The 14,634-nt window shown below is 57.1% G+C and overlaps 3 protein-coding genes across 4 annotated transcripts; 2 read left to right on the top strand and 1 right to left on the bottom strand.

The window, feature by feature from the left end:
- The first annotated feature begins 79 nt into the window (after positions 1-79).
- CATSPERZ (catsper channel auxiliary subunit zeta) lies at positions 80-4,060 on the top strand. Its single transcript, XM_036326956.1, has 5 exons — positions 80-100; positions 1,157-1,490; positions 2,783-2,862; positions 3,058-3,124; positions 3,856-4,060. The coding sequence occupies exons 1-5, from the start codon at positions 80-82 to the stop codon at positions 3,963-3,965; spliced, it is 612 nt and encodes a 203-aa protein (XP_036182849.1). The 3' UTR covers positions 3,966-4,060.
- Positions 4,061-4,770: 710 nt separating this feature from the next.
- On the top strand, positions 4,771-13,310 carry ESRRA (estrogen related receptor alpha). 2 transcript variants are annotated; one of them, XM_036326796.1, is made up of 7 exons: positions 4,771-4,989; positions 6,432-6,768; positions 10,522-10,638; positions 10,801-10,929; positions 11,329-11,496; positions 11,592-11,861; positions 12,275-13,310. In XM_036326796.1, the coding sequence occupies exons 2-7, from the start codon at positions 6,444-6,446 to the stop codon at positions 12,532-12,534; spliced, it is 1,269 nt and encodes a 422-aa protein (XP_036182689.1). In that variant the 5' UTR covers positions 4,771-4,989; positions 6,432-6,443; the 3' UTR covers positions 12,535-13,310. The 2 variants fall into 2 exon arrangements, with proteins under 2 accessions (XP_036182689.1, XP_036182690.1); XM_036326797.1 differs by lacking the exon at positions 4,771-4,989 and having other exon boundaries at positions 6,631-6,768; positions 10,427-10,638.
- On the bottom strand, positions 13,264-14,496 carry TRMT112 (tRNA methyltransferase subunit 11-2). Its single transcript, XM_036326799.1, has 4 exons — positions 13,987-14,496; positions 13,791-13,892; positions 13,623-13,712; positions 13,264-13,536 (listed from the first exon to the last, which is right to left on the bottom strand). The coding sequence occupies exons 1-4, from the start codon at positions 14,062-14,064 to the stop codon at positions 13,429-13,431; spliced, it is 378 nt and encodes a 125-aa protein (XP_036182692.1). The 5' UTR covers positions 14,065-14,496; the 3' UTR covers positions 13,264-13,428.
- Between the last annotated feature and the right edge of the window lie 138 nt (positions 14,497-14,634).

Raw genomic sequence — 14,634 nt, 5'->3', positions numbered from 1 at the left:
CCCTTCCCGGAGCGCAACCCTCCCCCCTCCCCCCGCCATCCGCGAGGCCTGTGGCGACTGGGTCCGTTGGGGCAGAACCATGGAGGAAAAGCCTCTCAAAGTAAGAACTCTTCCTGGGCCCCTCATCCTGTCAGCCCCCAGACTCATTTAACGTGGGCCCTGGCTGTCCTCTCACGCCCCCCACCCGCCAGCTCCCAACAGTCCCCACGTGGCTGCCCCAGCCTGCTTTCCTCCCTCCCCAACTCCCCACGACCCTGGGCTTTCCTTGTTTTGTTTTGTTTTTTCTTTTTAATTGATTTTATTGGGGTGATATTGGTTAATAAAAGTATATAGGTTTCAGGTGTCCAATTCTATAATACAGGATCTGTACGCCGGAAACCTGTATACTTGTATTAAATCTCCTTCCATCACCATTTGTCCCTCCCACCCTCTCCTACTGCCTCCGCCCCTTTCCCGCTGGTAATCACCAGACTGTTGTAGGTGTTGTAGTTTTGTTGTTGTTGTTGCTTTTGCTTAATCCTTCACCTTCTTCACCCAGCCCTGAGCTCCCCCCCAGCTTCCCCCCTTGCCCCGCCCCAGCTGTCAGTCTGTCCTCTATCTATGAATCTATCTGTATTTTGTTTATTAGTTTATTTTGTTTATTAGATTCCACATATGAATGAAATCATATGGTGCTTGTCTTTCTCTGACTGGCTTATTTCACTTAGCATAATGCTCTCCAGGTTGATCCATGCTGTGGCTAATGGTAAGATTCCCTCCCCCTTTTTAACGGCCAAGTAGTATTCCATTGTGTACATGTACCACAGCTTTTTTATCCCCTCATACGTGCTGCTTCCAAACCCTGGCTATTGTAAATAACGCTGCAATGAACATAGTGGTGCATATATTCTTTTGAAGTAGTGTTTTGGGTTTATTTGGATATATTCCAAGAAGTGGAATTGCTGGGTCATAAGGTGGCTCCATTTCTAATTTTTGGAGGTAATTCCATAATGTTTTCCACAGTGGCTGCACCAATCTGCATTCCCACCAACAGTGCACGAGGGTTCCCTCTTCTCCACATCCTCACCAACACGCCAACACTCATTGTTTGTTGATTTCTTGATGATAGCCATTCTGACAGGCGTGCTGGGCTTTCCTTGTTGTATGTGGTCCACAGGCGAGGACCAAGTCTTTGAGTCCCAATGACTCAGTCAAGTCAAGCTCGAAAAGTGACATCCGGAATCTGTGGACCAAGGCCACGCTGTCGCAGCCCAAGCTGAATGTGCTGACGAACGTCTGTGATGACTCTGACCAGGAGGACAGCAGCTCCAGGAGCAAGTCTGGCCAGTGGTACAGACGGAAGACCTGCCCTGAGAGAGCCTGGGAAAAACGGGATGACAGAAAGAAAGGCAGCATCACGCAGGGGGAACTCGATGGCCACGCCTTGGAGCAGGAGCAGAGCCCCAGCAGCTTCCAGAAAAACCATGTAGAAGGGGTCCAGGATTCTGGGGGTCAGTGTGGCTTCATCCCGCTGTGGGCGCCCACAGGGCAGGGGGCTGGTCAGGACCTCAATGTCTGTTGGTGTAAAATGCGGGGAAGCTGTAGGATCCAAGTTTCTAGGGTTCCCTGAGTGGGGCGCCTGGGCTAATCTTTCACGCTTAATAAACCAGACATTCTTGGAGCGCCCCCTGCTGGGAAGGCACCAGACACGCTCCTGTGGCCAGGCCACACCAGGTCCCAGAGAGGCGGGCGGCCGTGTGTCCTTAGGACCGTGCTTTTAATGGAATCACTAGCAGAGTTGAGAGGAAGGAGTTAATTTCTTGTCGGTGGGTTTTCGAGGGTTGAGGAGGTGCCTGTCATTTATTTAGTCATTGGTGACGATTTTTAAGTACCTACTTCATGCTGGTCACTTTGGGGGATTCCCCCCCCCCCCCCCCCCCAGGGCTTCATCAGAGAATTGGAACTGATAGCAATATAATGACGGCCACTGATCGAGCTCTTGTGGTGTGCAGGCATCGGGCTTCCCTTGTACCAGTATGATCACCTTTAAATTTCATCGCCTCCATTAGGGGTTATTCTTTTTATATTCCTTCCTTTTTAAATATGTTTTTATTGATTTCAGAGAGAAGGAGGGAGAGGGAAAGTGGGATGGAAACATCAGTGATGATTGGCTGCTTCCTGCATGTCCCCTCCTGAGTTTCGAGCCCACAACCCGGGCATGTGCTGCTGGTTCATGGGTCGACACTCAACCACTGAGCCACAATGACCAGGCTATTCTTTTTTTTTTTTTAATTATTCATTTGAAAAATATTATTGATTTGAGAGAGAGAGAAAGAGAGAGAGAGAGAGAGAGAGAGAGAGAGAGAGAGAGAGAGAGAGAGAGGAGAGAAAGAGAGAAATACTGACTTGTTTCATTGGTTGATTCTTGTATGTGCCCTGCCCAGGGATTGAACCCACAATCTTGGTGTATTGGGATGATGCTCTAACCAACTGAGCTACCCAGCCAGGGCCAGGGGTTATTCTTATTACCCCATTGTACAGATGAAGAACCTGAAGGTCAGAAAGTTTCAGTCACTGGCTCTAAGTGTCACACAGCGGGGCAGCCAGAACTAGAACCTTGGTGGGTGAGATCATAAAGCCCAGGTCTGGAAACCACTGTCCCATGCCGTTTCCTGCTACGGTGGCACCTGGAGCTGCTCTCTGAAGGCCACTGTCCCTGCCAGAGGCCAGCCCATACAGCTCCTCTGTTCCAGAAAGACCCAGCAGCCTGCAGGTGACGGATGTCTCTTTTCTCTTCTCCCAGAATTGGACTCCTCGGTGTCATCAGTCAATGTCTTGAAGCACACGCACCACCGAGCCTACTGGGCAGAGCAGCAGGACAGGGTTAGGGGTGCCAGGGAGGCTGGGGATGTCAGTGGGTGGGGAATGGGCAAGTTGGGGTTTACAGGTGAAGGGGGTGGGTGGTCTGGAGGGCGGAGGGACAGGCAGCTTGGTTGGGCGTCTTGGGCTGCAGGTGGGGCTTTTCAGCTGTGGGCAGCTGGGGTCCCTTGGACATCAAGCCTCTTGCTGCCTCTTCAGCTGCCACTGCCCCTGATGGAACTCATGGTGAACGAAGCTCTGGAAATCCTCACCAAAGCCCGCCGGAGTGAGTCCCTCCCCAGCTCCCAGGAGCCCATAGGGGATTTTGCAGGGTTTGAGCCCCTGGCAGTGGAATTTCAGGATGTGACTGCCTTGTCAGATTCTCTGACCACTCACAAATATTATAAGAGCCCCAGAGAAAGCAAAAAGTTGGGGGACAGGACAAGGGAGACCAGTGGGGGAACCATGGGGCCAATGTGAGGGGCTGGGCTCCAGTGTAAGTGCTGCCCCCCTCTAGCTGACGGCTTTCCTAAGGCGATTTCTCCATCGGCCCAGTGGGGATGAGTCTCTGTTCGGCCTCAGTCCCTTCCCTGATTGGCGTGAAGAGCCTTTGGACAGTAGATGGTTTGGGTAAACCTCCCCTGGTTTGTCCCGTTTATGGAATGAGGGGTAGGGACTGGCTAATGGCTAACGGTGAGTGCTCCAGAAGGTGTCCAAAAAACTGCCGCTGTCCAAGATCAGGCCGGCAACATTTTCTTTGCTCTTGCTCTCATCCATCCTCCACCTCCATATCCAGTCCTGCTCCGCATCCCCCACCTATTTGGAGCACAGGACTGGCAACAAAACCGGCAGGGCCCAGCGCCTCGGAGATCCAAAGTTCCCCAAACTGACACAGCCCGGAGCCCTGAGAGCGCCTGTCAACCCAAGCCACCCGTCTGGCCTCCAACTACACAGGTGGCACCTGCTGCCGGGAGGCAACGCCCCTCCAACTGCCCTGAGCGGAGCTCTCTCCTCCAGGCTACCGCTCGGCCTTCGGCAAGGATCACTTTCTGACCCATCAGCTGCAGGGACAAATCGAGGATCTCGAGAAGCAGCGGAACGGGAGGCAACAAGTCCCGGAGCCCTGAGAGCACCGCCTCAGGCTCGAGTGACTGCCCACCTCCAGCCCCGGCCCGGTCCTGCGCGGAGACCCGAACACGACCCTATGCATGTGGAATTTGAACCCTAGAGAAATAAAAGTCTGTGCAAGGTCTGTGAGTCAGTGCGTGGCTGTCTGCGTGAGGCGGACGCACGTGGCCCCGCCTTTCCCCATGACCTTCACTCGGTCACCGCAGTGACCTTGAGCGTTCTCTGTTGGGGCCATATCAGCTCCGCCTTCCCGGGACTCGAGATCCAGGAGTTCTTGCATGTGGTAGGTCTGCTGCTCCCATCCCGGATTCCGCAGGTTTGAGGGGATGTTGGGCCTGCGGTCCAAGGGCCCCGAGGGTGTTATCTGCGGGGGGGAAAGGGAAAAAGGGAAAGTGGGCAGCACTTGCCTTCCAAGCTAGGCCCCGCCCCTCATGCATATGCAGATTCGCTTCTCCGCTAGTCAGGCCTCTCGTTTACATGTGTCCGTGGTCTCTCGGGGCGCCTTCGCCCACTCCTCTCGCGCACAGCGCGTCCCGCCTCCTCCGTTTCGTAAAAGCGTTCTTGGCCCCACCCCCACCCGAGCCACTTCGCGTCTCCCCTGGTCACGCCCCCTCGGAGGCCCGTGCGCGAGTGCGCCGCCGTGGCTGGCGGCGACGGGGCGGGACCTCGCCAAAGCCCGCCCGCCGGCTTCGCCGGCTCTTCCCGACTCGTCCCGGCACCGAGGCGCTGCCTTCTCCACTTGTCTGATTAGCATAGGGCGCTAGGCCCCGCCCCCTGCTTTGCATGCGCACGGCCGGCCCCGCCCCCGCTGTCAGCTGGAGGAAGCGGAGTAGGAAGCGGCCGCGATGTCCTTTTGTGTCCTACAAGCCGCCGGCGGCGCCGCCGAGTGAGGGGACGCGGCGCGGCGGGGCGGCGCGGTCCGAGGAGGCGGCGGAGGAGGGGCCGCCAGCGGCCCCCGGCTTACCCCGGCGCTCCGGGCTGCCCGGCCCCCATGCCTGCCCGCCCGCCCAGCCGGAGCCCCAGGTCCGGGGGCGGAGGGGACCGCCGCTGGGGAGGTGGGCGGGAGGGGGCGGGGGCCATGTGTGCGCAGGGAGGCGGGCGGGGGCGGGCTCCAGGCGGGTCCGGCTCCGGGACCGGCCGGGGTCTCGGTCGGGACCCGGTGGAGAAGCAGACGAGGTCAGGGTCCCGGCGGGATCTGCCGTCCCGGTCTGAGTGTGCCGGCCTGGGGCAGGGGCCGGCGTGGGCTCCGGCTGCGGGTCCTAAGCCAGGGTCGGCCTTGGGCCTCGGATCCGGTCCTAGGGCAGGTTCAGTCCGGCCCTGGAGCTTGCTAAGTCCCAGGGGCGGGCCGGGGTGGAAGATGGGGAGGGTTCCCTGTCGGGGAAGGGGCTTTGAAGACCACGTGGGGGCGCTCGTAGGGGCCTTGGGCCACCCTCCTCTCTGGGTCAAAGGTCATCGCACCGGCAGGGTAGAACTTCCTCCTTCTTGGCACTCCCCATTCACTTCCTGATAACCTGATAGAGGTCCCCCGCGGGCGGAGGGGGAGGAGAACGCTGCAACTTTAGGCAACTTCCCGTAGGTGTGCACGGGTTGGGGGGGGCGGGGCGCCCCGGAGGTGGAGGACTCTGCGGCAGCCGAGTGAGCGTGCTGGCGGGTGGGGTGTGGGGGGATGTGCAAGGAGGTGGAGCCGCGCCGGTTGGTGTGCCTTGGAGTGGGCTTGCTGGGACAGGAGGGGGCAGTGTGTCAGGTGTGAAAGATCTGAATGTGTTTCCACGAGGGTCTGTGCCTGTTCGCGTTGGGGGCAGGGGGAGCGTGTAAGAGTGTGTGATTATGAGTCTTGAGTGCGGTTTTGTTGATGAGGTATGCACTTGGGAGGAGTGAGCGAGCATGAATGAGAACGGGGCTTGGGAAAGGCCCCGTGTGAATGAGCATGCAGGACACCTGAGAACCCAGGTGAGTGGGAGTGTGTGAGGGTGTGAACACACGTGTGTGAGCACATCCCACTGCCCTTGGGTTTGTGTACCTCTGTTTACGCTCTTGAATGGGGGAAGCACAGGTGAGAGGGAGAGCGAGGACCCTGTCTGGAGAAAATGGAGAGGGTATCCCATTTCTAGTTGAGGATTCCAGATGGAGTTGAAGGTCGCCTGGGGCCAAGGTTACCCTGCCCCCCGGCCTGGGTAGGAGTAGGGGGTTTCTAAGTCTCCTGCAGGTTCCTAAATGGGACCGACTTGCTGTCAGTTACTGGCCCTGGAGGCTCTGGAGACTCTATTCCCATGGCAACAACTGGGGGAGGGGGAGGGGGGGCCTTTTCATGGGCAGCCCTTCCTTGGACTCTGTACCTCCTCCTTCCCCCTCACTGATACTGGAAGCCTGGCCCCAGGCCTGGGGTTGGGCAACCAGGGTGGCAGGGTGTCTCTCCATCCCCCATCCCAGCACCTCCCTGTGACCTGACAGGTTTCTCCCCACAGGTGACCAGCGCCATGTCCAGCCAGGTGGTGGGCATTGAGCCTCTCTACATCAAGGCAGAACCAGCCAGCCCAGACAGCCCAAAGGGTTCCTCGGAGACTGAGGCCGAGCCCCCTGTAGCCCTGGCCCCTGGCCCAGCTCCCGCTCGCCACCTTCCAGGCCACAAGGAAGAGGAGGATGGGGAGGGGGCTGGGCCTGGTGAGCAGGGTGGTGGGAAGCTGGTGCTCAGCTCCCTGCCTAAACGCCTGTGCCTGGTCTGTGGAGATGTGGCCTCGGGCTACCACTATGGTGTGGCGTCCTGTGAGGCCTGCAAAGCCTTCTTCAAGAGGACCATCCAGGGTGAGCCCCTATCCCCACTTCTGTGCCCTGAGCCCTCTGGGCCTGGCACTACCCAATTGGTGCTCTGCTGAGGGGCACTAGACCCCCAGACTACCACTCGGGGTTGGCAGCCTGGTACTCCCAGCCCTCTTACCTCCGATGAATGCGCTTCCCCTTAAAAGTTATATAGAGCCACCAGGATGTGTTGAAAGATTGGAGGTGGGATGTGGGCGAGGACTCAGGATGTCTCCTACGCTTCGTTTCTGGGTGTGACAGGCCCAGCACTGTCCACAGTGGCTCTGAAAAACTCGAGATAGCCTCTGCCTGCTCCTAAACTTTGTTCCTGCTTCTGGCAGCTACCGGCTTCTCACTAGCATAGAATTCCCCCACTCCCCACCCCTGAAACAGCATCAGCACAGGTTTTTATAGCTGAGAGGAGCTACATCCTATTTCAGAACCTAACTTTAAAATCTTTTATTTTTTAAAATATATATATATTTTATTGATTTTTTACAGAGAGGAAGGGAGAGGGATAGAGAGTTAGAAACATCGATGAGAGAGAAACATTGATCAGCTGCCTCCTGCACACCCCCTACTGGGGATGTGCCCGCAACCAAGGTACATGCCCTTGACCAGAATCGAACCTGGGACCCTTCAGTCCGCAGGCCGACGCTCTATCCACTGAGCCAAACCGGTTAGGGCCAGAACCTAACTTTAAAAAGACTATTAGGCATCCTGCTAATAGTCCTCAGGGGGTTTCTCTCACTCAGGAAAGCATATGAAAATATGAGTGAGCAAAGGGGTGAGGTAATAAGCAGTACTTGAGCTGTGCCTGTTACTTATATTTTTATGTAAACCTCTGGTTGCTTTGGGGCTATAACATGTATAATTTTTTGAGGACATTTCTAGAGTACATTCATGACCTGTTACCCCCACGGCAACCTACAAGGTGCCAGCAATATTGTAACTGAGGCCCAGTGAGGTTTTTAAAACTTTGTCCAAGTCCTAAAGGTAGAAAATGGCAGAACTAGGATTTGAACTTGGGTCAGTTCAGGTCCAGGGTCGAGCTCTTAAAAGCCAGACTGCTGCCTCTGCTTATTACTAATAACTGAACTTTGGACAGGTGCCTCACGAATGATTGTGACATACAGCCATTTTGGCTTTGCCATTGCCAGCACCCGTGGGTCTAAAACCTCTGTGCTCCCTTTGTCTCTGAAGCCCAGGGAGCAAACAGGTTCAGATCTGGGTGTCTCCTGCCACCCTGGGACCCTTCATTCTCTGCTGATTCAGTTGACAAATATTTATTGAGCCCTAGCCATAAATAATAATCACTTATTGATATTTAGGTGTTAGGAACCATGCTAAATGTGGTACTTTAGTTACCCCCCTTGAATTCTCACAACTCACCTTTATAAGAAGTACTGTTTCTATCACCCCAGTTTTACAGATAAGAAAACTGAGGCTTCGAGGGCTTGTTCAAGGTCACACAGTTGGTATATGGAAGTGTCAGGATAGGCCCCAGGCAGCTGCCAGAGCCTTGAGAAACCTGTGCCTTGCTGCCCTGGTCACTGTTCCAGACATGGGGACGTAGGCAGGACTGCGGGTCCTCAAACACTTTACATTCTAGCAGAGGGGAGAGGGAACAATGAGTTGAACACAGTTGTTATAGTACAGCTGTGTGAGCGCTGAAGAGCTAGGAGCAGGGCGTGTACCAAGGAACCTGGCTGGGGCCCGGCCGGCATGGCTCAGTGGTTGAGTGTCGACCTATGAACCAGAAGGTCATGGTTCGATTCCCAGTCAGGGCACATGTCCAGGTTGTGGGCTCGATCCCCAGTATGGGGCGTGCAGGAGGCAGCCGATCTATGATTCTCTCTCATCATTGATGTTTTTGTCTCCCTCTCCCTCTCCCTTCCTCTCTGAAATTGATAAATATATACATGTTTTTAAAAAAGATTAAAAAAAAAGGAACCTGACTGGGTCTGGAGCCCTAGAGGGCTTCCCTGGGGAGGTGTCTTGAGCTGAGAGTGGAAGCCTGGGTAGGGTGTAGGAGAAACATGCTAAGGGCATATTGGCTGGTTGTGTCATTCAGCCCTTGAAGTAGTCCTGCGAGGTGGGGAGGGTTGCTGTCATGCACCAGTTACGAGTGCCCACTAAGTGCCAGGCCTTTCCTTTCACGGGGACAGTCCTGGCCCCCATGGAGCTCACACTAAAGTCAGGAGACAGATGATAAAGAAGATAGATAGGTACATAGGCAGCATATTCGATGGCGTGGAGAGCTGATGAGAAACTAGCCAGCAGCGGCAAGCACCAGAGATGTCCACAGAGGGGCTATGTGGCACCCTCCTCACCCCTCGCAGGGTGGCCAGGGAAGGAGAAAGGGAGCTGTGGGCCCTGAGTTAGGGGCCCGGAGCCAGAACAGAGTACGAGGAGGAAGAGGTCAGAGGGGTGAGGAGCAGGGGTGCAGGCCTGAGGCCGCAGGGTGCACTGGGCTTTTACTCAGAAGGGAAATCACTGGAGGGCTTTGAGCAGGGGAGGGACAGGATCTAACTTAGGTTTAATAAGGTGCCTCTGGCTGTCCTGTCGAGAGTAACTGAAACAGGCAAGGGCAGAGCAGGAGGCCATATTGGGAGGTGAAGCCCACCAGGATCAGTTGATGGGTTGGATTTGGGGTGGGAGACAGAATGAGAGATGTCTCCCAGGTGTCTGCGTGAGCAGCTGACGGATGGAGTTGCAGGTTTTGGAGGGGTACATCCTGGGCTCCCTTTAGGACAGGTTAGGTTTGTGTGGCCTTCTAGACAGACATGCAAGGTGTCGAGGAGGCAGTGGGATGTGGGTCTAGCGTTTAGGCAGGTCTGGGCAGGAGATAGAAATTTGAAAGCCCAGGACTTAGGTACGATCAGCATGGGAATGAGTCAGTGGAGATGAGGTCTGAGGGCAGCCCTGAGGTTCTTCAGTGGAAGGAGCACAGGGAGGTGCAGAGACCACAAAGTGGCCAGTGAGGTGGGATGAAAGCCAGGAGTGTGTCCTAACAGCAAAAGAAGAGAAGTGTTTCACAGTTCCTAGGTGTGATGCCACGGCCCCCGTGGCCTGGGTTCAAAGGCCTGGAGAAAGGGCCGACGCGCAAATTAATACACAAGACAAGAAATATAAATTTGGGAATTATGGGGGAAGCCAGATGTGAACTTAGTTCAAGTGACTGAGCTCCACTGAATCTCCGCCCCCATCCCCTTTTCATTTGCCTTTTAGGAATACACAATTGCCTTTTAGGAATGCAAACAGGCACATCAAGGCAATGTTTAGTAAACAGTGAAAGAGTATCAGGTTAGGGGGGTTGCCTTCGGCCATCAAGTCAGCAGCAGGTAATAACATGCAGATGTTCAGCCTTCTGAATATCAAAGCCCTATTCAGCCTTCTGACCATTGGCTCCCAGCGCCTAGGAGGTGTTATGAGAATTGCCCATTAGAGGCAGCAATGGAGAGGCCATTGTAAGCCTTGAAGAGAGCAGATGAGGGCAGGAGCGCCCAGAGATGTGGCTTGACAAGAGGCTTGGGGCAGATGCAGCCTGACTCCCCTGGTCCCAGCCCTTCTTTTGCCCAAACAGGGGCCCCCAGCCCAGCAGCCATTCTCCTCACTGCCCCGGGCTTCCCTGCCCCACTCACGGCACTCCTGCTCTCCCCAGACCTGTGCTTGCCCGGGGAGTCAGGGCTCTCCTGTCTGCTGGGCCTCCTCCAGGCCCTGGGAGGCCGCCACTGGAGCCCTGCCTCTTCCTGGCAGGGAGCATCGAGTACAGCTGTCCGGCTTCCAATGAGTGTGAGATCACCAAGCGGAGACGCAAGGCCTGCCAGGCCTGTCGCTTCACCAAGTGCCTGCGGGTGGGCATGCTCAAAGAAGGTGAGTACTGGGAAGGAGCCTTGGCAAGGGCTGGGGTAGCTGGGCGCATGGGGCTGGAGAGGGCAAAGCCTGAGACGTTCTGGTGGAATGGATTGGGCAGGAGGGCTCTGTAGAGCAGGCCACCCCCAGCCTCTAGGACACAGCCCTGTCCTACAATTCAAGGGGTACGTCTGGACCGTGTCCGGGGTGGGCGACAGAAGTACAAGCGGCGACCAGAGGTGGATCCACTGCCCTTCCCAGGCCCCTTCCCTGCCGGACCCCTGGCAGTAGCTGGAGGCCCTCGGAAGACAGGTGAGAGTCTGTGGGTTCTTGGAGCTCTAGGGTCGGGATTGGGCTTGGACGCGAGAGGCCTATCTGGTGTCGTTCACTGAGGATAGTAGTTATTTTGGGCACTGGGACCCTCTTTTCCCTTCATCTATTCACTTATCCATTTCCCTCAAAAAGACCTTTTTCTGTCAGTCCCGAGTAGTACAGCGGGGAACAGGGAAAGGTTTCCTAACACTCGGAACCTGTTCACAACAGACTGACTGCCCTGGGAGTTAGGCAGAGCCCTTCCTGGAGAAAGGTGTCTGAGCCCGATGACCAGTGGCTGCGGAGGAAAGCCACGGGGGGACTGACTCTGGGAGATGTTTGACTCCAAAGGGCCTGCAAAGTGATGAATTCCAGTGCCTCTTCCAACTGTCACTGCAGCCCCAGTGAATGCACTGGTGTCCCACCTGCTGGTGGTAGAGCCTGAGAAGCTGTATGCCATGCCCGACCCAGCGGGCCCTGACGGACACCTCCCAGCTGTAGCCACCCTCTGTGACCTCTTTGACCGAGAGATTGTGGTCACCATCAGCTGGGCCAAGAGCATCCCAGGTAAAGGGCCAGGGGATGCGGCTCCCTTGGGTAGGCCAATCAGGCCTGGCTCTGGTGCACCTGCTCAGCCAGGTGTGCTCCCCATGGTCCTCCAGGCTTCTCGTCACTGTCCCTGTCGGACCAGATGTCAGTACTGCAGAGCGTATGGATGGAGGTACTGGTGCTGGGTGTGGCCCAGCGCTCGCTGCCGCTGCAGGACGAGCTGGCCTTCGCTGAGGACCTGGTCCTGGATGAAGAGGGGGCACGAGCAGCTGGCCTGGGCGAACTTGGGGCTGCCCTGCTGCAGCTAGTGCGGCGATTGCAGGCGCTGCGGCTGGAGCGGGAGGAGTATGTCCTGCTGAAGGCCCTGGCCCTTGCCAACTCAGGTGAGTCTGGGTAGGTCCTGACAAGTCTCCAGAAGGCCCTCCATTACTCTAATGGTGGCACAATCCCATTTTGCAGACAAGGAAATAGGCATAGGAAAAACAGTGACTTGCTGAAAGCCACTAAGCAAGGCAAGCGCAGGCCAGGAACTGCACCTAGGACTTTGAACCCTAGTGCCATACTTACTGGAAAGGTGAACCACTGAGTGGGAGGGGAGTAGGGGGGACAAGAGGGCACCCTAGTTGAGAAAGGGTGGGCCCTGGCTTGCGGGCCCGAGCAGTGAGTGTTGCCTCAGCCAATCAACAAATCTGTGTCTGGCTCCTGTGTAGGCTCCATCCCTCAGTGCCCAAGCAGAGGCGGGCTCTCTCCTTCCTGGAGATGGTCCATGTCAACAGCTCCCTCCCACTCCTTGCAGACTCTGTGCACATTGAAGATGCTGAGGCTGTGGAGCAGCTGCGAGAAGCCCTCCATGAGGCCCTGCTGGAGTATGAAGCAGGCCGGGCGGGCCCCGGAGGGGGTGCTGAGAGGCGGCGGGCAGGCAGGCTGCTGCTTACACTACCACTCCTCCGCCAGACAGCGGGCAAAGTGCTGGCCCATTTCTATGGGGTGAAGCTGGAGGGCAAGGTGCCCATGCACAAGTTGTTCTTGGAGATGCTCGAGGCCATGATGGACTGAGGCAAGGGGTGGGCATGGGTGGGGGTGCTGGCAGGACCCGCCCAGCATGGGGTCAGCCCCAAGGGGGCAGAGCTGGGGTCGACAGTGCCACAGCCTGCTGGCAGGGCCAAGGCAATACCATCAGTCCCTGGGAGCAGGCCCACGCCCTCCCCTCCCCCTTCTTCGGGGGTGTTAGAAGCTGGGAACACGTGTGCCCAGGCTCTGGGCACAGTGCTGCCCCTTGCAAGCCATAAGGTGCCCCCAGAGTGCAGGGGGTGCTGTGGAAGCCATAGGGGGCTGCAGGGGATGTGTGGGGGAGGGGGGCAGAAGCCTGATCTCAGGGAGGGAAGGGAGTGGAGGCCACAGTCTCCCAATGGGTGATGCTTTTGCTGCTGCTTAATCCGACCCCCTCTCCAGAGCAGAGGGAAATTTGGAGAGCAAAGGCCCCTGCCCCCTTGGCTCCTCTCATCATTTGCATTGGGCATTCTGCCCCCTCACCCCTTGAAGCAATAACTCCAAGCAGGCTCCAGCCCCTGGACCCCTGGGGTGGCCAGGGTCCCCCATCAGCTCCCACCCAGGCTCCTCAGGAGGTAGGGAGAGCACTGCCTCTATGCCCTGCAGAGCAATAACACTATATTTATTTTTGGGTTTGGCTAGGGAGGCGCAGGGACATGGGGCAAGCCAGGGCCCAGAGCCCTTGGCTGTACAGAGACTCTATTTTAATGTATATTTGTTGCAAAGAGAAACCGCTTTTGGTTTTGAACCTTTAATGAGAAAAAAATATATATCGAGCTCAAGAACACTGTGTGGCGTGTCACTGGGTCAAGAGCTGGGAATACACGTGACAAAACTAACCGACAGGATATACATAAAAACACACACGGTCACAGTATGAAAAACGAACGCCTGGCACGATTAAGTCTGGGTTTCCTCCTCATTGAGCAGCATGTTGGGGATTCCGCGGGTGATGGGGAACACACGTCCCGACTCTGGGCACTGCAGGGTGCCCTCCACCACCTCCACCTGCGGGGAAGCGGGGAAGAGCTGAGCACTGGCAGCCTCCGGGTTATGGCTGTGCAGCCAGGAAGCAGGTGACAGCCGAGCCTCACCTCCAGCAGCACGTGGTGCATCTTCCTCAGAAACGTCTCATCTTGCTCATACCCCTGAGTCGGCCCTTTGGGCACCTCGGCCAGACGCAACTGTGGGCAAGAGGCCTAAATTATCTCTGGGCACCCCCAACCCTGGCCAGGGGCAAAGGGCTGGGGGATGGCCCTCACGTGATCGGCCGCCTCCAAAAGCGCCGCCCACTCCACTTTGGGTATCATCCGAGCCACGAAGTCCGGGTTGAACTCCACCGGGATGACGCGGACCTCGGTAGCCTGCAGGGCGGAGGGGTTCGGTTGGGCAGGGATCCGAGCCTGGTTCCCCTATCCCTCCCGGGAAACCGGCGCCCGAGCGTCCCCCGTGCGGTACCTCGAGACGCAGCGGGAATCCACGGGGTCCCACCCCTCGCACGTGCGAGCTCAGCAAATTGTGGGTAAGCAGCTTCATGTCGCCGCAACACTCTTTCGCCGGCCGGAACCGGAAGGAGACAGGCACTCCGCTGCGTCACTTCCGGGGCCGCCCCGCTCCCTATCCTATTGCAGGGCCGGGAGGAGCGGAAGCGGCCGAAGTTGCTGGAACTTCTGGTGCTCGCGGCAGCACAGGTCCTGCCAAGGCTTCCTCGCGTCCCGCGTGGCTACCGGAAGCATCGCGGCGGAGGTTGCCTCGGGCCGGCCCGGTGGTTTTGACTGAGCCAAACCTCCACTCGCTGCAGATCATGTGCAGTGCTGGTCGTACGGAAGAAAGTCGCAATGCGGGGCCTTCGTTGAATGCGAAATAAGCGTGGAGCCGTCGGCGCCCGGAACCATCGGTGCCCGGAACCGTTGGCGCCTGCCCCTCGCTTTCGGTTAAGGAACGGTCACCCTGCCCCAGTCCGTTACTTAGGCGCGTCAAAACCTCGTCGCCCCTCCTCGTATGCAAATAACGCTGCCGAAGGCTCCGCCCACCTGCCCGGCCCCAAATGCAAATAAGCCCGCCCCGCCCGCGCTGTGGAGGCGGCCCCCCCGCGGCGGCCTGAGG

This window comes from Myotis myotis, unplaced genomic scaffold (genome assembly GCF_014108235.1).
Source record: "Myotis myotis isolate mMyoMyo1 unplaced genomic scaffold, mMyoMyo1.p scaffold_m19_p_10, whole genome shotgun sequence".
NCBI classification, from domain to species: Eukaryota; Metazoa; Chordata; class Mammalia; order Chiroptera; family Vespertilionidae; genus Myotis; species Myotis myotis.
Note: the sequence above shows the minus strand (reverse complement) of the source record. Positions and strands in the feature narration are given on the sequence as shown.

Coding starts and splice junctions, on each gene's coding strand:
- TRMT112 (XM_036326799.1), bottom strand. CDS start 14,064: ATGAAGCTGCTTACCCACAATTTGCTGAGCTCGCACGTGCGAGGGGTG. Junction 13,893..13,986: donor GATTCCCGCTGCGTCTCGAG/GTACCGCACGGG, acceptor TCCGCCCTGCAG/GCTACCGAGGTCCGCGTCAT. Junction 13,537..13,622: donor TGCACCACGTGCTGCTGGAG/GTGAGGCTCGGC, acceptor GCTTCCCCGCAG/GTGGAGGTGGTGGAGGGCAC.
- CATSPERZ (XM_036326956.1), top strand. CDS start 80: ATGGAGGAAAAGCCTCTCAAA. Junction 1,491..2,782: donor AGGGGTCCAGGATTCTGGGG/GTCAGTGTGGCT, acceptor CTCTTCTCCCAG/AATTGGACTCCTCGGTGTCA. Junction 3,125..3,855: donor CCTCACCAAAGCCCGCCGGA/GTGAGTCCCTCC, acceptor TCTCTCCTCCAG/GCTACCGCTCGGCCTTCGGC.
- ESRRA (XM_036326796.1), top strand. CDS start 6,444: ATGTCCAGCCAGGTGGTGGGCATTGAGCCTCTCTACATCAAGGCAGAA. Junction 10,639..10,800: donor GGTGGGCATGCTCAAAGAAG/GTGAGTACTGGG, acceptor CTACAATTCAAG/GGGTACGTCTGGACCGTGTC. Junction 11,862..12,274: donor CCTGGCCCTTGCCAACTCAG/GTGAGTCTGGGT, acceptor CACTCCTTGCAG/ACTCTGTGCACATTGAAGAT.